Source organism: Spinacia oleracea, chromosome 1, assembly GCF_020520425.1.
Source record: "Spinacia oleracea cultivar Varoflay chromosome 1, BTI_SOV_V1, whole genome shotgun sequence".
NCBI classification, from domain to species: Eukaryota; Viridiplantae; Streptophyta; class Magnoliopsida; order Caryophyllales; family Amaranthaceae; genus Spinacia; species Spinacia oleracea.
Genome location: NC_079487.1, coordinates 15,582,737 through 15,604,078, shown reverse-complemented (window position 1 = coordinate 15,604,078; position 21,342 = coordinate 15,582,737). Strand labels below are relative to the sequence as shown.

General features: G+C 38.3%; 1 protein-coding gene across 1 annotated transcript; it reads left to right on the top strand.

Annotated features, from left to right (window-relative positions):
* The first annotated feature begins 1,438 nt into the window (after window positions 1-1,438).
* On the top strand, window positions 1,439-19,981 carry LOC110804047 (cell division control protein 2 homolog C). Its single transcript, XM_056835074.1, has 2 exons — window positions 1,439-1,859; window positions 19,546-19,981. Exons 1-2 carry the CDS (start codon window positions 1,619-1,621, stop codon window positions 19,560-19,562), a joined length of 258 nt encoding a protein of 85 aa, XP_056691052.1. The 5' UTR covers window positions 1,439-1,618; the 3' UTR covers window positions 19,563-19,981.
* The last annotated feature ends 1,361 nt before the right edge of the window (window positions 19,982-21,342 follow it).

Genomic DNA, 21,342 nt, shown 5'->3' with positions numbered 1-21,342 from the left:
TATTTACGAAAATGTCATTTAATTGGAAACTTTTTACCAATCACTGAGATTAACTCAGAACGACTCTAAAAATGGGGCTAAATATGACCTATAACGATCAAACGAGCCTTAAATGTGCATAACTAGGTAAAAAGGTGTCTTAGAAACCTTAAAATAAGTATATTAAACATGTAAAGAGTTAAGAATACTTGTTTAGGGTTCATTAGTTGAAAGTTGAGAGCGAAAAATATCCTTTTAGCCTAAATATGACCTATAACGATCAAACGAGTCTTAAATGTGCATAAGTAGATGGAAATAAGTCTTATAAAGTTAAATATAAGCATATTAAACATGTAAAGGGTTTAAAATATTTACTCCTATTTAGGTTCACTATTTGAAAGTTGGGAACGAAAAAAACTATTTTTGCCTATATATGACCTATAACGATCAAATGAGCCTTAAATGTGTATAAATAGGTTAGAATAAGCCTTAAAAAGTTCAAACGAAGGATACTAAACATGTAAAGGGTTTAGCATACTTGTTTAGGTTAATTAGTTGAATAGCCGTTTAAGCCAAAATATGACCTATAAGGATGAAACTAGCATTAAATGTGTATAACTGGGTGAGAATGAGTTTGGAAACCCTATTTTTTTTGTAGTGGAAAGAGAAATGTATTAAAATGTGAGGCATTTCCTAAAATAAAAATGTAAATACTAATCTAAGACGGATGAAAATGAAAAGTGTAAAAACTATTATAGGATGGAGGGAGTAGTAAAATGTTCACTTTTTGAATTATAAAATAAATGTTTGTTTCCAAATCCAAAGATACTCCCTCTGTCCCGAATTACACGCCCCGCTTTCATTGCCATAGGATTTTTTTAATTAGTTGGTAGTTGATAGTGATATTTTTTTTTTAATATAGTTAGTGGATAATGAGCCAACCCTTTAAAAAAGTAGGAATACAAGTGAGTCATTTTAATGAGAGAAATTATATACAATTAGTAAATTCATGCCATTTAGAAAAAGGGGCAAGTAAATTGGGACGCATTTATAAGGAAAACGGGACGAGTTGGGACGAAGAGAGTAAATGTTAATTTCTGAATTATTAGATAAATGTAAATTTTCGAATCAGTAGACAAATGTTCATTTCCAAATCATTAGATATATGTTCATTTCCAAATCAGTAAATAGTATTTATTTCTATCAATAAGAAAATGTTCATTTTAAAATATTTTATATAAATGTTCATATTGAACAACACAAAACGACATCATTTTGAAGGGGTATAGCCAACGTGATGAGGTTCTAGGCATATGGGCTAGTTATGTTGGTCCAAGTCCAATATCGTAACGAATAGTCCCCTTTGGGCTTTAGCAAGTTAGCAACACAACACATCGAATAGAAGTTCCAAATATCTGAAGTTGCTCCCCATATTTGAATTTCGAAATTAGAGCCGTTATATATTGGGGAAAAAGAACCTGGGTTAACGGTCTCTCACTCTCTCCCCCATATATACTCGATCTTCTTCATTACTCCGCTCCTCACTGAAAACTGGGGCATTGATTTATCTGAGTTAGGGTTTTTTATTCTGAAATTAAATCATCTGGTAAAAGTTGAAGAGAGAAAAAAGAGAGCAAAAATGGAAGCAACAGCAACAGGAAGAGAGAAAATTGCATTGTCCGCCATGGATGCGTTTGAGAAGCTTGAGAAAGTTGGAGAAGGTACTTATGGCAAGGTTTATCGTGCTAGGGAGAAATCTACTGGGAAGATCGTTGCTCTCAAGAAGCTCGTCTTCACGAAGACGATGAAGGTGTTCCTCCTACCACTCTTCGCGAGGTCTCTTTGCTTCGTATGCTTTCTCGTGATCATCATGTCGTCAGGTTTCTTCTCTCTCTTAATTTCGATTTCAATTTGTTAATTTAGGGTTTTCTACTGTTTGAATTTCCGATTTTCCAATTGCGCGTATGTTTGGGTTTCACATCACATTTCGATCTGATTTCTCAAAATTTACTTGCTAGATCACCATTTTTCTCAAGTTTTAAAATTCCGATGTCTTTATTTATCCATATTTTTGGGCTTTGAATGATTTTCTGCAACTACTGGTTCAATTTTAGGGTTTCAGCAATCCATTTCGCAAATTTCATTCATGAATGATTATGCTGTATATATATTCTACGTAAATCATATCATGTAGTTTTAATTGAATTTTTGCAGCTGCTGCTTCAATTTTCTATTTTAATTAATCCATTTCACAAATTCCATACTTGAATCCCGAGTCTAATTGGTTGAAAAATCCTGCTGTATTCTGTAATTGGAATTCTTTTTTGAATTGTTGATTCGATCATTGTTGTCGTTATCTATGCCATTTAGTGATATACGAGAGCGTATATCTTAATTTTAGAATAACTAGTTGTTGGACCGTGCGTTAGCGCGTACGGTCCCCCAAGTTATACAAATTTATTTTGTAGAAATGTTTAGTAAAAGAATAGCATTTACAAATTGATATAAGATGCTAATGTTAATAAGGACTAACTTTGTGAACAAAAATGTATGCTAATGAATTTGTATGCTAATGTTAATAGAGAAGGCGTGATGTTTGTCTAAAATAAGGACTAACTTTGTGAACAAAGTCTCCTCGTACATTTCAAGAAATTAAAATTTAGATTAAGTTGCATTAGAAACATTGTGAAATGTTATAACATTTAACTACAACAAAATGTGGACTGATTCCGCTGTATGTCCCGGTCAAATATAGAATACTGGAGTAATATATTGAAAACTCACAAGGTACCCTCCCATCATCAGTTGTACTCTTGACACTACAATAAACCTTTCAAATTGTCTTTCAATTATAGGGCTTGCTGAAAAACAAAAACATAATTCACATAATAAATATCAAAATTATACAAATACAGAGTAGCTGCAGTAAGTAGTTTTCCTCAAAGTCTACTGACGATTTCAAAAGCATTTTAAAAGAACACACAATACATTTGGATCAAATACCAGAATGATAATTCCATAATAACAATTTCTTTCTCTACCCTCCTCCCTCATACATACAAATTGTTAGGCAACGTACCTTCTAAAAAGAGAAATAATACGGTTCTGATGCAGAGTTAACCTCCATGGTCAGATGATTGCAGTCACCGGTAGCCATGGTCTTACCGAAACGATTCTGATGCAGAGTTAACCTCCATTCACTTGCTGATGCAGTATCATATGCATTTTCTCTTGATCTGCTACATTCCTACCTTCACAGATTTGTCGAGGCTTCAATTGAAAATAACATACAATTGACCTTTATCTTCGTTGTTGCCCTCCACGGCCAAGTATTTAACTGGTCCACTGTGGTCAGTTGAGACAAACAAATATAAATAGACATGTGTGGATGCTTGTCATCCCTACGCAACACAGAGATGCCTTATCAGCTGCCACTAAATACAAGCCGAGCTCGAGCATCTAGGCAAAGAACCGCCGACTTGTGACCAATGGGCACTCCACCTTGTGCGAGGTTCTTATCTCTCTCCCAGAAATTGACCATGCCGACGCTAGACCCACAGTCGGCAATATACCTTGTTGGATCCATGGTCAGGGTAGTAACTGCACAACCTATTTTAGGAGCGTCTGCACGGTCAAGTAAATATATGATCAACTACATGAGCATCCTAGAAACATATTCGGGATGGGTTAAAACCCTAAATAAAACCCGACTAATACTTGTCCAATTATAAGATGTTTTTCCCTCGTTGAATAGAAATTCACCCAATCAAACAAAATTTATAAAACACCTAAACTAACCGGCTATATGAATAGTTCCTATTCATGATCGTCCCATAGGAATGGATATGTTTGACTATTCACTCTATGCGTTCACAAGCTAGTTCGAATGGAAGTTGAGTTTTTGAACTAATCTAATCAAAGCTAGAAAAAGCACACAAATAAAGAAATTATAGAGGATTCGGGAATCGGCAATGGAAATCGAATCAAAGAAATAACAAGGTCAAGACATTCATGAATATGCAACGACATAGCAAATAGGGGAATGAAAACTAATGACGTGCTCGCCACCTCTCGGATGGAGCACGCGAAACAACCTAGCCTATGGAAAGCTTTCGCATAGTCCTAAGCTAGATAAGCTTGCATATAATAGGAACTATCATTCACTTGCACGAATTAGGCTCACAATGTCTTGCCAAACCTAATCATACATTCCAATCTAATCCAATCAAATAGCATTCGCGACTACTACTCAACTAGTCATGGAAATCCTATCACTAAATCACATTTAATCACAACATCAATCATGAATTTTCCCTAAAATTCCCCAAAATTTAATGCCAAGGCTTCATCCCTAACCTCTAGACTAAACTACTCAATTAGTATGATTAACATCAACATTATACTAACATTAATCCTAATCATGAAACTAATTGAACTAATGAAACTAATTGAAACAATAAAATTCAGAAAATTAAAACCACAAAAATTGGGGAAAAATCAAAGAAATTCAAAATAACAAACTAATCCTAGAATTCAAGCATGAAATCAAAGCATAAACGAAATTAGTGAAGCAATTAAAGAATTAAAGAACAAATCAAAAAGAAAAGTAGAATCATACCTTGAATTGAAGAATTAGCATCAAACTTGAAGAACAAAATGAAGAACAAAGCTCAAAAGAAATAGAAAAGAAATCTGAAAATTAAAGATTGAATTGAATTTAGAATCAAGAATTTGAGGCTAAGAATCCTTAATCCTAATCTCTAATCAAAGCCCTAAACTTATTCTAGAGAGAGAATTCTAAGCTAAGCCTAAGAAAATAGAAAATCACGTAATTAACAAAATGAAAGCCTAATTAAAAGTTGCTGCGATTTTCGTATTTATAATAGCAGCTCCGCAATCGAATTCGGTCGCACAAAAGGTGTTGTGTGGTCGCACAAAACTTGTGCGGTCGAACAAGGAAATGCATTCGGTCGCACAGCAAAAATCAGAGCTTCTGCCTGAGAATTCCAGTTTGTTCGACAGCACAGGTTAAGCCATTCGATCGCACACAACCTGTTCGATCTCACAACAAGCTGTTCGACCGCACAGACTGCTGCGTGTTAGCTGCGCCCACAACTGCGTGTTCTGCTGCGCCCACAGCTGCGTGTTCTGCTGCGCTATTTGCTGCACTGCTGCGCTGCTTTTCCTTGTTGTGGCTGTGTAGGGCTGCTGTTAAGGAGCTTCAAAGCTCATGAAAATAATCCCACATGGCTGCTGCAAGGGCTCATGAACAGCACACACAAGGCAAGCAAGGTTGCAGCCATACTCGTGCACGAGGCTGCACTTGGCTGCTGGTTGCTTGCTCGTGTACAGCAGTTGTGGCTGTGTGTACGTGCTGAATGAAGAGTGCAAGGCTGCTGTGTGATGGCTTAAAGGTGAGCAAGAGAGCTGCTGCAAAGAGCCTTGGAAATGGATGCAACGAAGCTGAATGCGCGCTACTGCTGTACTGTACTTGCTGTTGCTGTGTGTGTACGAGTGCAGCTGCTGGGGCTGCTTTGCCTTGGCTCGTGTGGCTGCACTTGTAAGGCTCGTGTGATATGCACACACACAAAGCTTCGTCGCTGCACATGCAAAGAATCGTATAGCAAGTTAGCAAATCGCAAAGCACGTTATTAAAAATTGAAATTCGTATTAATAATTCGTATCGCATTTTTACAAATCGTAAAATCATTTTAAACATCGTCAAGCATAATGACACAATATTAACACGTCAATACTCGAAACGACGCTTACGCAATGAGAATGCGCACAAAAGGCACGTTTTAAGCAAAAACGACTAAAATCTACGCAAGACGAGAAAATATTACGATTAATGCAAAAATGCGATAAACGAACTAAAAACGATAAAACTAAGCAAAAATAATAATAAAACGAACTAAAATCCTAAGCTAAGAGCGACATTTTTATGTCGCTCATCAAACTCCTCCAAGCTAGAATGAGAAACGGGGAGGAGAATGAGCTTATTTATTAAAAATCAAAATTACGAAAATAAGATCTACAAGAATGCACACTAACTCATTTTCGTAGGAATCACGGTTGCATTTAAGCGCATGCAACAAGCTCTTTGAACCCCACAATCGCTCATGAGGACGAGTGGGATCTCGCAAGGGTTTCCAAAGAGAAACACCCATAACTCTTCCAAAAATTTGAATCAAGGCAAGAACTAAAAATGAAAAACAAACCAAAAAAGAAAAGAAAGGAAAAGAAAAGAAAAGAAAAGAAAGAAAAAGAAAAACGAAACTACAAAACTCAAGATAAGGGCCTTTATTTTGGAACAAGTATGAGAGAATGCTAATATTACTAACCAAATAAACGCAAGCACGCTAAACAATGTCCTAAATCGAGTGAAAGATGCAAATGCCAAGCAAAGTGAACTAAGGGTAAGCACTTATCAATTCCCCTACAACCGAGCATACCAAGTCAAATCTCTAGATCCTATCCCCCCTTGAGAATAGCGTCTCGAGACACCACGAAGGCGCCGGAAAACAAGATTAGGCTACCCGACATCTTAGCATGACAATCCATTCCCTAAACTTGACTAAATCCTCCCTCCACCGACAATGACTCAACTAAAAAGGTCAAGAGGACTTTTTAGGATGAAACGTAGGCTAGGGGGTAAGGTGCGAAATAAATTTGGTAATTTGGTGCCTATACCTAAAGTGAAGCGCAATGATAGAACTCAACTTAAGCATATCGAACCAAAAAAAACTCATACCACTTATTTGGGGTACCCCCAAGCTTATTCAACAACTATTCTAAACTACAACTCTTTTTGCACTTTTCTTGATTTGATTCTCTTTTTTTTTGTGTTTCAATTGAAACCTCTTCTCATGCCTTATTTTTTTTTCTCTATTTTTGGCTTTTTCAAAACTTTTTCTTTTGCTTATTTATTCACTATATACAACATACTTCCCAAACTTTGCCATTCATACCAATAACAATCATTCCTCAACTTTGCATATTCATTCAAAACCAACAAGCATCATAACACAAACCAACAAGCATCATATCACTTCTAAGGGTGAAAATAAAACAAAGGCTAATAGGCTTGTAATGTGCTTATAAGAAATGAAGGGGCAAGGCTCAAATGGCTAGCAAGGGGGAAAATGCAAACAAAAATATATGAGAAAAACAGAAAATAAAGTCCTAAACTAAAAAGAAAAATAGTCACCGAAAGAAATGCCTCTATCGTCCCCCTAAAGTAGTTCGGTCGCGGTCTCGGAAGGAAATAGTCAAACTCGGGAGATAAGAAAGTCAATGCTAAGGATCCATGCCACTCAATAAATGAATATGTGTTTTGGCTATTTTGAACATGAACCTCACATGGGAGCAAATACCACTCTCTCCGGTTTCAAATCACTAGATAGAATCGACACCATCTTACCACAAGCCAAGGGTTCAAGACGCATGCTACCCAAAGTTCAACCAACTTTCTTAACACCTAAATCCTAAATTCGACCCAAGACATTGAAAACCGTGCACCCATCTACCAATTAGGAATAAAAGCATTCTAGTCTACAAGTTCCAATTTTATTTGCCCAAATCAAGAATAGTGCCGAAGAAACCTACAAAAACTTGCCTTGACAAAGATCGAGAAGGAAAAAGAAAGAAAAGGAATGAAAAAGGAAACCAGGGAAAAGAAAAGGAAGTAAAAAGAAAAAGAAAAATAAAGAAAATATTCACAAAATCAATGAAACTAATCAAGAAATATGCACAAAATCCAAAATATTCACAAATCAAGCAATCCATCACACGGAGATCAAAGTAGCAAACAATAGAATCTCCCCCCATGTCCTCAAGGCCTAAAACAAAACTAGGAGGGGCATAGCTACCCATCCAACCAATGCCCCGCAATAAAGATGCCCAACCCAAAGAATGCATGTGAGTTAGAAGGATATTACCGAAAATGTCGTGGGAGCTAGTCCCGCAAAGAACCGTAATAACGAACGAACTCACCAAGAAGAATAGCCGGACATGGCAAAGATGGATGCAAAGATTTCCACATCAAGATAGCTTGAGGCACAAAAAACTTCAAAAATCAAGAAAAATTAGTATACATGGGCCAAGTGGCCAACACCCACGGTTGCCTCCCGAGACTCGCTCTTTTTACGTCATTAGCTTGACGCTTCTTTCCTCGACAACGATCGCAATAATTTGTCATATGCAATGGCAAACATATCAAAGTGTAACAAGTAGGCAAGAGTCAAATGAGATGCAAGCACAAAGTAAAGCGCAACTCTATGCCTACAAGGGTTAGGGAACCAAAAATAAGAAAAATCAAAATGAAAAACAAAAGAAATACTCCCTTCTTCATGCTCCTTTGGGTAAGGAGAATTGTTTGGATCAATGGAGGAAAAAGAATCCTCAAGCGGTGGGAGTCTTGACAAAAAGGGAAAAGAAATGGGAAATGAAGGATAAATGTTGAGTTTCTTCTTTCGGAAAGGGGAATGAGGGAAGGGAGTGAGAACAAAAGATTCACAAACAACTTCACTCACATCACACAAAGCACAAGAAATCTCAACATAAGATCCTTCATTCACTTTAAAATCTTTTTGGTTGGCACATTCACTCTTTTCCTCAATTTGAATCGATTTAAGCACTTCGAGGCAAAATGGAGCAAAAAGATTTTCATCACCATCATCGATGCACTCACTCAAAGCGGAACGAGTAGGAACAAACTTTCCGATACTCAATTCCTCAATGTCATGCATCATAGGTGGCAATGTAGCATCAAACTCTTCTCTTCTCCATGAAACATCCTTAATAGATTCTTGCAATAGGTTAGAAATTCCCAAAAAACCTTTTACAACTTGTTGGGACATGACTTCAAATGAATGCAAACAAGAATCTATTCTTTGCTCTTCTTGAATTTCAAGATGCTTCATGGAGAGAAGCCTCTCAAACAATGATTTTGGATATTCAAATTCCAAAGCGCTTAGGAAATTGTCATGGAGAGAGAGAAGATCATAAAGCGGAATCGACTCATCATTTTGAGAAACAATAGAATTTGCAATTTTTTTTGGTTTTCAAAAAAAAAGAAAATGAAAAATGAACTAGTCTAGAGAACTAGAATGAAAAATCAAACAGTGATGCCATTCCCCGACAATGGCGCCATTTTGATAAGATGTTTTTCCCTCGTTGAATAGAAATTCACCCAATCAAACAAAATTTATAAAACACCTAAACTAACCGGCTATATGGACTATAGCGGCAAGTATAGGGATCGTCCCATAGGAATGGATATGTTTGACTATTCACTCTATGCGTTCACAAGCTAGTTCGGATGGAAGTTGAGTTTTTGAACTAATCTAATCAAAGCTAGAAAAAGCAAACAAATAAAGAAGTTCTAGAAGATTCGGGAATCGGCAATGGAAATCGAATCAAAGAAATAACAAGGTCAAGACATTCATGAATATGCAACGACGTAGCAAATAGGGGAATGAAAACTAATGACGTGCTCGCCACCTCTCGGATGGAGCACGCGAAGCAACCTAGCCTATGGAAAGCTTTCGCATAGTCCTAAGCTAGATAAGCTTGCATATAATAGGAACTATCATTCACTTGCACGAATTAGGCTCACAATGCCTTGACAAACCTAATCATACATTCCAATCTAAGCCAATCAAATAGCATTCACGACTACTACTCAACTAGTCATGGAAATCCTATAACTAAATCACATTTAATCACAACATCAATCATGAATTTTCCCTAATATTCCCCAAATTCAATGCCAAGGCTTCATCCCTAACCTCTAGACTAAACTACTTAATTACCATGATTAACATCAACATTATACTAACATTAATCCTAATCATGAAACTAATTGAACTAATGAAGCTAATTCAAACAATAAAATTCAGAAAATTAAAACCACAAAAATTGGAGAAAAATCAATGAAATTCAAAATAACAAACTAATCCTAGAATTCAAGCATGAAATCAAAGCATAAACGAAATTAGTAAAGCAATTAAAGAATTAAAGAACAAATCAAAAAGAAAAGTAGAATTATACCTTGAATTGAAGAATTAGCATCAAACTTGAAGAACAAAATGAAGAACAAAGCTCAAAAGAAATAGAAAAGAAATCTGAAAATTAAAGATTGAATTGAATTTAGGATCAAGAATTTGAGGCTAAGAATCCTTAATCCTAATCTCTAATCAAAGCCCTAAACTAATTCTAGAGAGAGAATTCTAAGCCAAGCCTAAGAAAATAGAAAATCACGTAATTAACAAAATGAAAGCCTAATTAAAAGTTGCTGCGATTTTCGTATTTATAATAGCAGCTCCACAATCGAATTCGGTCGCACAAAGGGTGTTTTGTGGTCGCACAAAACTTGTGCGGTTGTACAAGGAAATGCATTTGGTCGCACAGTAAAAATCAGAGCTTCTGCCTGAGAATTCCAGTTTGTTCGACAACACAGGTTAAGCCATTCGATCACACACAGCTTGTTCGATCGCACAACAAGCTGTTCGACCGCACAGACTGCTGCGTGTTAGCTAGGATCCTCACGCTTGATTAAATCTACAAATATCAAAGGGAACAAAAATCATATAACTTACACCAAAATGGAAGCCAAAGCAAATCATATAGAAGGCATCAAAGTAAAAGCCAAAATACAACAAGATGTTCAAGGACCCCTCAGCACCATATCTTTCGGATAACGGTGGTTCAGACCAACAACACACATAAACTCTTCATGTTTTAACTCCTCTTGGCCAGGAACCCAATGCATGGGAAGAATACTCACGGTGCCACAAGGCTCAACAATCATCCGAAGGTATAGGGCCACCAAGGCCTCAGTGTCGTCCATCTGATCCACTTGGCGGTTTATGTGCAAATTGGGCTCAACTAATGTGGATACCAAGGCAAAATCCCAAGTGTCAGGCTCCGCGTTGTATACATACAACAACTCCCCCCGAAAAGTGTGCTGGTTAGACACCAACCCACTGATGACCTTGTACCCCTTACGAACGGAGAAACTCCACCAGCCATACCCATTCGGCTTCGCCGACACAGGCCCTAGACGGAAAAGGTTTCGCCACAATCTCAAGGTAGGACTGATGTCCATCATGTCACAGATCATAAGGAAACAAAGAACAGAGCCCCAAGAATTGGGAGAAACATTACAAATAGCCAAGCCATAGCAATTCAACAACTCTGGAACAAAAGGATATAGAGGAAAACGTAGACCCATCTCTAAGCTAGCAACATACACAGCTGTACAACCCGGAGCAGGTGTAGTAACAATAACCTCTGCACCTGGCTCCACCAACATATACGAGGGCTTGATCCCATACTTAGATGCAAGACTAGACAAGCCACGACCTAGCCCATTACGAAAAAACGAACGAAGAATGATCGTATTAGGGCCTATTTTTACACCCCCTTCCCCACCAGGCGGGGAGGGGTCGTCGTCCAGATTCGCAAGCTCTTCGGACGCCATTATTGTCACTATATTGTTTAATAAACAAGAATCAAAGCAACTCCCTTGAACTCGGGATGTTGGAAGGTAGATGCTGGACTTCTCCGTATCTGCTTGTAGAGTAGGCCAATAGAATCCGGCTCTGAGTGCCTTGCTGGCAGTGGTTCGAGACCCTTGATGACTTCCACACGCCCCTTGGTGTATCTCTTCACTTGGCCAAGGTACGCGTTGATTTCACCCCTCTTTATTTTTTGAATAAGTGTAGGCAATTGGGGTTTGGCTTGTAGATGGGTAATAATTCCAAGCCCCAATTGGAGCCGAACACATCACCCACTCCTTCCCCTCAGTCTAGTAGGCGGACTGAGGGGGATTCGTTGGGGGAATCCGCCATAGAAATAAACTTAGATTGTTCACACCCCTCGGCCGTCCCTAAAGGAGTTGTGATCTCCAATTTCTCGTCGGGCTCAATTTGTTACGACGAGGATCGGATCCCGGGCCCTAGAGAGGTACCGGTGGCAGTATCCCGAGTTCAAAGGAGTTGCTTTGATTCTTGTTTATTAAACAATATAGTGATAATAATGGCGTCCGAAGAGCTTACGGATCTGGACGACGACCCCTCGCCGTCTGGTGGGGAAGGGGGTGTAAAAATAGGCCCTCATACGATCATTCTTCGTTCGTTTTTTTCGTAATGGGCTAGGCCGTGGCTTGTCTGGTCTTGCATCTAAGTATGGGATCAAGCCCCCGTATATGTTGGTGGAGCCAGGTGCAGAGGCTACTGTTAATACACCTTCTCCGGGTTGTATAGATGTGTATGTTGCTAGCTTAGAGATGGGTCTACGTTTTCCTCTGCATCCTTTTATTCCAGAGTTGTTGAATTGCTATGGCTTGGCTATTTGTAATGTTTCTCCCAATTCTTGGGGCTCTGTTCTTTGTTTCCTTATGATTTGTGACATGATGGACATCAGTCCTACCTTGAGATTGTGGCGAAACCTTTTCCATCTGGGGCCTGTGTCGGCGAAGCCGAATGGGTATGGCTGGTGGAGTTTCTCTGTTCGTAAGGGGTACAAGGTCATCAGTAGGTTGGTGTCTAACCAACACACTTTTGGGGGGAGTTTTTGTATCTATACAACGCGGAGCCTGCCACTTGGGATTTTGCCTTGGTACCCACATTAGTTGATCCCAATTTGCACATGAACCGTCAAGTGGATCGGATGGACGACACTGAGGCCTTGGTGGCCCTATACCTTCGGAGCCGGATGATTCTTGAGCCTTGTGGCACCGTGAGTATTCTCCCTATGCATTGGGTTCCTGGTCGAGAGGAGTTAAAACATGAAGAGTTTATGTGTGCTGTTGGTCTGAACCACCGTTATCCGAAGGGTATGGTGCTGAGGGGTCCTTGAACATCTTGTTGTATTTTGGCTTTTACTTTGATGCCTGCTATATGATTTGCTTTGGCTTCCATTTTGGCTTCCATTTTGGTGTATGCTATATGATTTTTGTTCCCTTTGATATTTGTAGATTTTACCAGGCCTGAGGATACTATGGCAAGTCATATCACCAAGGCTCAGTTGCTGAGGGCACAACTCCAAGCCAAGATAGCGTCGGGTGCTTTGAAGGCTCCCCCCCCCCCCGGCCGGAGTAAGCTTTCTCTTGCCGATTATAGGGCTTTTGTTTCCTTGGTTTTTCTCAACTTTGAATTTTCTATCTTACTCTTGGCTTCTTGTTTGTTTTTTATAGGATCCTAAGAAGGCACCAAGGCGTGCACAAGCCCCAGTTGGGAAGGCTCCTTCGGTTGTTCATGTTGAGGAATCAGATCATGAGGATGATGATCATATGCTCGAGGATGGTGCTGCTCCTATCCAGGCTGATGGTGCGGAGTCGGCTTTTGTGGGTAAAGGACATGACTCTTCCCCAGCCTCGAAGAAGAGGAAGGCGGAAGACGGTCAGCCATAGAGTTCTGGCGATCCTCCCTTCATGGTGATCAGTGAGAAAGTCCGTTTCAAGCGCCTCACTAAGAGCATGAATGTGCTATTCACCCAAGCTGTTGATGAGTATTTTGAGGGGATCCCGCTGGATGATTAGTTAGATGGATTCCACATGGCTTGGGCTGAGGTAATTGTACTTGGATATCTTTCTTCAATGTGTTTTTTTTTATTTGCCTTAGATGTTAATCCTCTTGGTTTGGTTGTGTAGCTTTCCATCCGTGCGGCTGCCATGGCCAGGCGCAAATATCACATAAGGAAGATAGAGGTTGAGCTTGATGGCCTTAGGAGGCAAAAGGAGGAGCTCTCTAACAAGGTATCCCATCTCGAGGCTGAGATTCAGAGGATGGAGTCTAACCTTGAGGTGGCGAAGGAGAAGTTGGCCGAGTGGAAGAGTACTCATGATGGGATGAAGGCGAAATATATGAAGTACGAAGGTTTATATGCAAAGAAGAAGGAGAAGGTACAAGAGCTTAAGGGAGAGCTATCTGCAGCCTAGGCAAAGAGCAAGGAGCTCGAAGATGGCCAAGCCTCCACGGAGGGCTACATTGAGGCGTGGAAGAAGTCTGAAGCTGGGGTGGCTTATTTGGCTAGTGTGGGTCAGCAGTCTTTGACCGTCGAGGAGGAGTCCTCTTTGGACAAGATGCATGAGTTGTTTGCGCGTAGGCTTCCTTCTGCTGACTTTGCCGCTATTGAGAAAGATTATCATAAATGAAGCTTGCTGAAGAGGAGGCTCTTATGTTTGATATGCTCAGGGAGGAGCAGAAGCGTTTGGCTAAGGAAGATGAGGTTGGGGTTGCGACAGAGAGTGTGACTGCAGAGGGTGGAGGTCCGGGTGCGGAGCCTTCTTCCCAGGGGCCTTCGACTCTTGCTTCTCGGGATGGTTCGAAGAAGGTCCGGGGTGATCGAGATGCTCTGTACCATGTGCTGATGCCCGGTGCTTTGCCTCCTGGCTCTTCTTCTTCTTCTAAGTAGTTCATGCCATGCCGCCTGCGTGCGTGCCTTTGTTATCCTTAGGCTTTTGCTTCCCTGTCATGTTATTTGTTTTTCGACTTTTGTATTTTGCCGTATGTGTGGCTTTTGATGTACCTTGACTTGTTATGCCTTTGACTTGGATTTTGTTGTATTTTTAGACATGTTTGGCCGTGGCTTGGCTTTTGATGTTTTTTTACTTAGCTTTTCATCCGTTCAACTTTTCCTGTTTTTTGAACTTGGATTAATTCGCTAGGTATGAGAATGAGCCGTTGTTCTCCAAAGGGACTAATGAGTCCCATGCTTGGGTGAACGATGACGCGCAATTCTTGAAAATGACTTAGGTTATTTCACTAAGTATAGGAATGGGCTTTTGTTCTCCAAAGGGACTAATGAGCCCCATGCTTGAGCGAAAGAGGACGCGCCGTTCTTGAAAATGACCTAGATTATTTCACTAAGTATAGGAATGGGCTTTGTTCTCCAAAGGGACTAATGAGCCCCATGCTTGGGCGAACGATGACGCGCCATTCTTGAAAATGACTTATATTAATTATTTCACTAAGTATAGGAATGGGCTTTTGTTCTCCAAATGGACTAATGAGCCCCATGCTTGGGCGAACGATGATGCGCCATTCTTGGAAATGACTTAGATTATTTCACTAACTGTAGGAATGGGCTTTTGTTCTCCAAAGGGACTAATGATCCCCATGCTTGGGCGAACGATGCTGCACCATTATTGAATTGACTTAGATTATTTCACTAAGTATGAGATCATGTGCTTGAACTTGGCTTGTTTTTTTCCTTTTGACGTGCGCTGCGCTTGCCTGGCCAATGTTTGGCTTCTACTTACAACATTCTGGAAACAAAATTTGCTAAGTAATTTTACCAGCCGAGCTCTTTACTATTGCCTTGAAGATATAAAACTTTGTTTACAATGATGGGATGTTATTTAGCCTATGTTCATCACTGAAAACTATGGCTAAGAGCTATAAACTAAGTACTTTTAGGGAAGCGAGAACACTTATGAGACTTAAACATAGAACCTTCTGAGATTGTCGGCGTTCCATGGTCGAGGGAGTTCTTTGCCTTCAGGGGTCTCGAGGCGGAATGATTTAGGGTCGGCTAACATGAATCGTCGTAGGAGATCGTCATTGTCACCAATCAAACAAAAAAGGAGCAAGAAGTAATAAGAAAAACAAGGAAGAGAAAGTGGAATTAATGAAAGTAAGATAAGAGAAAAATGTATATATATATTATAGAAGATATATTGTAAGAGATAATAAAAAATAAGTAAAGTTTAAAATAAATGAATAAGTAAAATAAGTATATTTCAAAATAGCATGTAAATATTACACCTGCTGCTGTAATATTTTATAATAATTCAATAAACATTTCATAATAGTCCATATTACCTAAAAATATATTTACCAAAAGTAATGCTCAATACGCAACTTTACATTAATTGTAATTTCCAAAAACGTAAAACACTAAGTACGTTCTAAAATCTAATCATATATTCACACCGATTTGCCAACCAAAACTCATGGAGTTATTTCCATACCATCATCTTTGTTTTCTTCATTTGCTTCTTGCTTGAGAAAATAGTCGACCCACATGTCTCTAACTTCATCAACATTTTCCGATGAATAGGTTCGTGAGAAAACTGTAAATAAGTAACATAATTAGTATTTTAGTAAACGCATAGTTCTAGCTAATGCATAGTTCATTATAGGAAAGCATTTTGCACTTATGAGATTTGCCTTTTATCAGAAATGAAATTTGCAATATCATCTATACTTGCAGCCAATCAAATCAAATTTCGGAGTCGATGCCTAGAATGAAACTGTGAAGCTACAAAGATAGATACAAGCAGTCATGCAGCCACTGTACACAAGAGGCATGCAGTCATGCAGCTCAGAACAAAGCATACTATGTGCAACTGTGATAGATACAACTATGCTCAGAATGAAACTGTAAAACTGTGAAGGTCTGGGGGATAGCACAATTTCAACATCTTCAAGTCTACCACATTTGCATTGCACAATTTCCAAGCACCCGACCAACTAACACTTATCTGCTCATCCCACACCAGATTATAAAGGGCCTTACTTTGATTCCTTATTGTCCTTTCATCTCATCAATTCATCAAATCATCAAACCAATACAACTAGTGCGTTTAGTATCCCTATTTCCAGATTATAAAGGGCCTTACTTTGATCTTTTTATGGAAAGAGGACGGGCATGAGAGCTCGAGAGTTAACCTGTTTGTTGCTATGTTGTGGGGGATATGGATTCATAGAAACAATGTCATTTTCAGGAAAGCTAAGACCTGCCCAGCTACGCTTCTTAGGTGGATTCATGGAATATTGAAGGAAGTAGAACAGGCAAATTGTGCTGCAAACTGAAGCTTTAGCAGTTTTGAAGGGTTTAACTTATGCTAGACAATATGAGGTTGATAGCATAACTGTTAAAACTGATAGCATAACTGTTAAAACTGTTGCTTGCCTTTTGTTCTGTTTGTAATTACTACCAAAAAAAAAAAAAAAAAAAAATCAAACCATAAACCTGAATCAAACCACAAACCAACTAACTGACTTTACCAACCAGGACAGAGTTTGTAGACTGCAAGATGTTCACAGCAAATTTTTTGTTCTAGTCATTTCAGAGTTCACAGCAAGTTTGCAGACTCATCCTCATGGTTTCACTGGTATGCTCACTGCAAGGCCAGCTGACAAAAGGGAAGGGGGAGGAAAGGATGCTGGACTAACCATAATGAATAGCAGGTGATTATAATAATGTGAATGCCCAAAATGGCAGGTAATCAACTGGACACAGCAGGCTTAGCAGCAAATCAAGGTATGGGAATCCGAATAATTAAGGACAGGGACTGCTTAATTCTTTTAAGTATTGAACTTTTGCACTTGGATTTTAGATGTTGTTTTCGCAATAATGCTATCTTGTATGCTTGCTACTATAGCAGTCTAAAGCTGGTTTAGAGCTGTTAGTCATTTTTACTTCAAATTCATAGGTAATAGCAATAATAGGAATTACAGGGAAACGGAGTAGCACATTAGCACAAACACTACTCATCTCAAAAATCCATCGAGTTATATACCGTATTTACTTTCATCTAAACAACAATACTGGGTATAAAAGATAAATGATACCTGGTCACAAACCCATAGAACTCTTTTTTCTAAAATATCGATCATATAACGACACACATAGTATCCAGAGTCATTCCTGTTTTGAGGTTGACGAGGACACTACAATATAAGGAATAAAAGAAATACAGTAATCCATCAGGTAAGTTAAGTTATTGTATTAATGTACTACATCATAGTATTATATAGAACACAGATGAAATACCTCTGGTTGCATCCACCCAATTTTTGGATTCCTTTTTACTTTCTTAATATCCTTTCGATAGAGAATGCTAAATCTTCTAATTCCCTTGCGTAAAAAAAATGATAGCTCAATGAGCTTCTTTTTCGATATTAATGGATAATCCAACAGAACAGAAACAGGAGGCTAAGGAAAATTGACAAGGAAAATTGATAACTATGGTTAACACATACTCATTGATGTCTCTTTTAATGAACTCAGGGATCTCCTTTCCTGCTCCAGCCGTATCCAACCAATACACTACTGCATTCCAAGGGCTTATGACTGCTAACATCCAGTTCTGACTATATACACAAATTATAAGAGAAAATAATAGCATATCGATAGAATTCAACAACTTTAACTATCTTCAGAATCAAAAGAAAATAAAATTAGAAAATACGCATTGCACCTACTTCTCATTATAAGGTGCAAAGAATAGTTGATTACGATTCTTTCCCTTGTTGCACCCAAAGGCACGAACTAAATATTCACACCGATCTGCCTCTTCCACTGTTGGATTCAACGGAGATAGAACTTTACTATCGCAAAATCCATACATACCCGAAAGTCCTTCGTCTTGACATCTTACTTTCAAGTTCCTTATCCCATCAAAAATAGGACATGAAACAAGTTAATGAACAAAGAAACTCTAAATAAAATTAGAGAATTAAAAAAGGACAAGTAATTACTTCATGAAAATATTCAAGTGGGCTGCTCCAATCGATTTTTGGAAACACCAATCAAGCATGTCCTCATAGTCAAGCAAAACATCTAACGGTTGTTCATTAAAAAATACACATTTTGGGATACTAAAGGAGATGGTTTCACCCTTCTTTCTCATTCCCATAGCTTGATCTTTCAAAATTTGCAACCATCTAGTAGATACCTTTTCAAGATCATCGGCAGTGATAACATACTTGTGAGTAGTTAATCCTTGGGATGATGTCGATCGTGGGGACGGAATGGTCACCTCATTTTCCGGGTGCGCATTGGCCTTTTTCATATGAACAACATAAATCAAATGATAAAAGAGATGTATTCATATCAACCACAATTTATCAATAAAATTTAGCACTTATCCTAAACAATCACTTAAAACAATCAAGGAGCCCCAACAACTCTATCCAGCCAGATTTCTACACTAACAAGATATCAGATTTCCTTTCACTTAAAGCTGCTAGTGTATGAGCATGTAAGTTTTCGAAACTGTTTAGGATCTGGTATACTTCTGTAACAAAACAAAACCCTGTTATGAGGCAGTGAGCTAGTTGGGTGAAAATTTGTAAGTTATTATGCCCTGCTATTCAGTTCTTCTTATTGTTGACTGCAGTTTATAAAGCATTCTCATTTTCTAAAGTAATTTCTCAGAATAAGGGAATTTCTTTGTTTGCTCATTCTCATTTTACTTTATTAATTAGCCTTGGGGAGTTTTTAGTTGGACTTCTCAGCACTGAAATTAATTAGCCTTGGGGAGTTTTTAGTTTGGAGTTTTCAGCACTGTCTTATCTAGTTCAGAGTTTTGACTGTTCCATTTCACAAAATTTCCAATTCCCATCTCCAGTTCATCTGTTTGTCATATATATTATTGTTTATTTCTTCATTTGCTGGTATTTTTTCCTTCTGTTGCAGGTATATTATTGTGATTTTTTTAGTCTAAATACGCAAATGTTTCAAATAATCCGAGAATTTACAAGCATCATAAAATTTACTAATCACATCGTAAACAATTACTTTTCGTGCTCCCTTTTGCACCCGTTTTAGGTAAGAAGAAAAACTAGAGCTGGCATTTTCAGGATTATGTTTTCGGCCTGAACTATTACTCCGCATTTTCACATTCAGAGAATGCAAACATTTTCTTTAACAGTTTGGAGATTTGAGAAACCACTTGACCGATTTCATGGATGATGCTAATACTGCAGACAAATACAGTGCAAACAAGAAGCAGCTCGGTCAATTAATTGACATTTACTGATCAATTTAATTATATGATTTGCCAAAGAGCTATTCATTTTCTTGTTCCTTCCATGAAATGACTTCTAAAATACAGATCAGAGGTAACTGTTAGTAGAAATGAGTTCAATTTTTTCAGTGTTGTGTACTGGTTTTGTCAAATCTGTACTGCTATATATGCAGTTCAGTCATTTTCCAAACTAAGATAAGTTTTTGAGATGAGTTTATACCATGGAGAATCGGATTAGAGGTTGGCTGCAATATTAAAATTCTCCTGAATAAAAAACCTAGATGACTAATTAAGATATCTGAAACCAAGTAACAAATAAACACAAAGAATTAGACATTGATACTCAAACATTACTCTAAACTGATACTCATCCGCCAAAGCTACAACATTGATACTCCAAGAGCCTTCTGTTAACTCATGAGTGAGCTGAATAATTGCTTTAAATTATTTAGTAACAGAAGGCAAGATCTCACTGATGTTGCCTTCTGTTAACTTGGAAATGCTCTCTCAATTGATCTCACTAAATTTTTGCCTTCTGTTACTGATCTAAACCCCATTCTATAATTTAATCGCATCGAATTACTATCAACTATCAAGTCTTACCCCAAATTCTCTTCTTTTTGTATGCCAAGGATAGCTCATATTTGTAAAGTTGGAAGCTGGCTCAGTAACATACCTAAATATATAAAAAAATCTCTTACTATAAATGCCTAAAGCTTTTTTTTTCAAAGGATGGGGACATAATCTTTAGGAGTATGGTGGAAATCTAGTAACTAGTCGTGCACTTCCATTTTAAGATACCAAAAGAGTTACTCTATATGTAATGCATATGGTATCAGGGTAAACTACCTTCACTAGAACTTCACTTTTAAACTAACGTATTCAACATTGTAACCTTCACACATGATTCAATGTTGCAGGAAAGAATGTTGCCATGCCATGCCATGATTCAATGTTGCAGGAAAGAATATGAGCAATGAAACTGAATAAAAAAATAAAATAAACAGACACTGTTGAAACTTGAAACTAAATCCATGAGCAATGGTCTGATTCCACAAAGCACATCAGAAACTCAGACTTGATTTCACAAGAACACAGATTTTCATCAAGCTCGTAAATCGAACTCGTTGTATGTATCCTGCCTTTTGATCAAGTCTATATAATGTGAGTAAGCCAAACAGATAGGAACCAGGATTCGCCAAGCTAATGAGACAGACTTTAAAGTACACCAAAATGCTACACAAGTAGACACTAGACAGTAGTCAGTAAGTACTTGAATGATCTGACAGATATACACCGAAATCCAACATAAACTACAAGTCCAACAGAACCTAGTCAGTCAATCAAGATTCAGGAGCTAGAATGAAAGGCAAATTTATTCTTGTCGCCCCGAGACACCAATCAACGGACTGGGATACCCAACAAAAGTGAAATTGATTTTGGCACTCCCCCCCTTGTAAGTAAAGCACTCAGAAAAAATTGTGACTGACGATGCCAAAAATTGTGACTGACGCTGCTGGAACGAGATCGAGGCAGAACAACATAAAATCCCAATAGTTCATATCAATTATAATCTAATCCCAACAGTAGCATATCTA

Excerpts from the sequence above, each read along its gene's own strand:
- LOC110804047 (XM_056835074.1), top strand. The coding sequence starts at position 1,619 with ATGGAAGCAACAGCAACAGGAAGAGAGAAAATTGCATTGTCCGCCATG.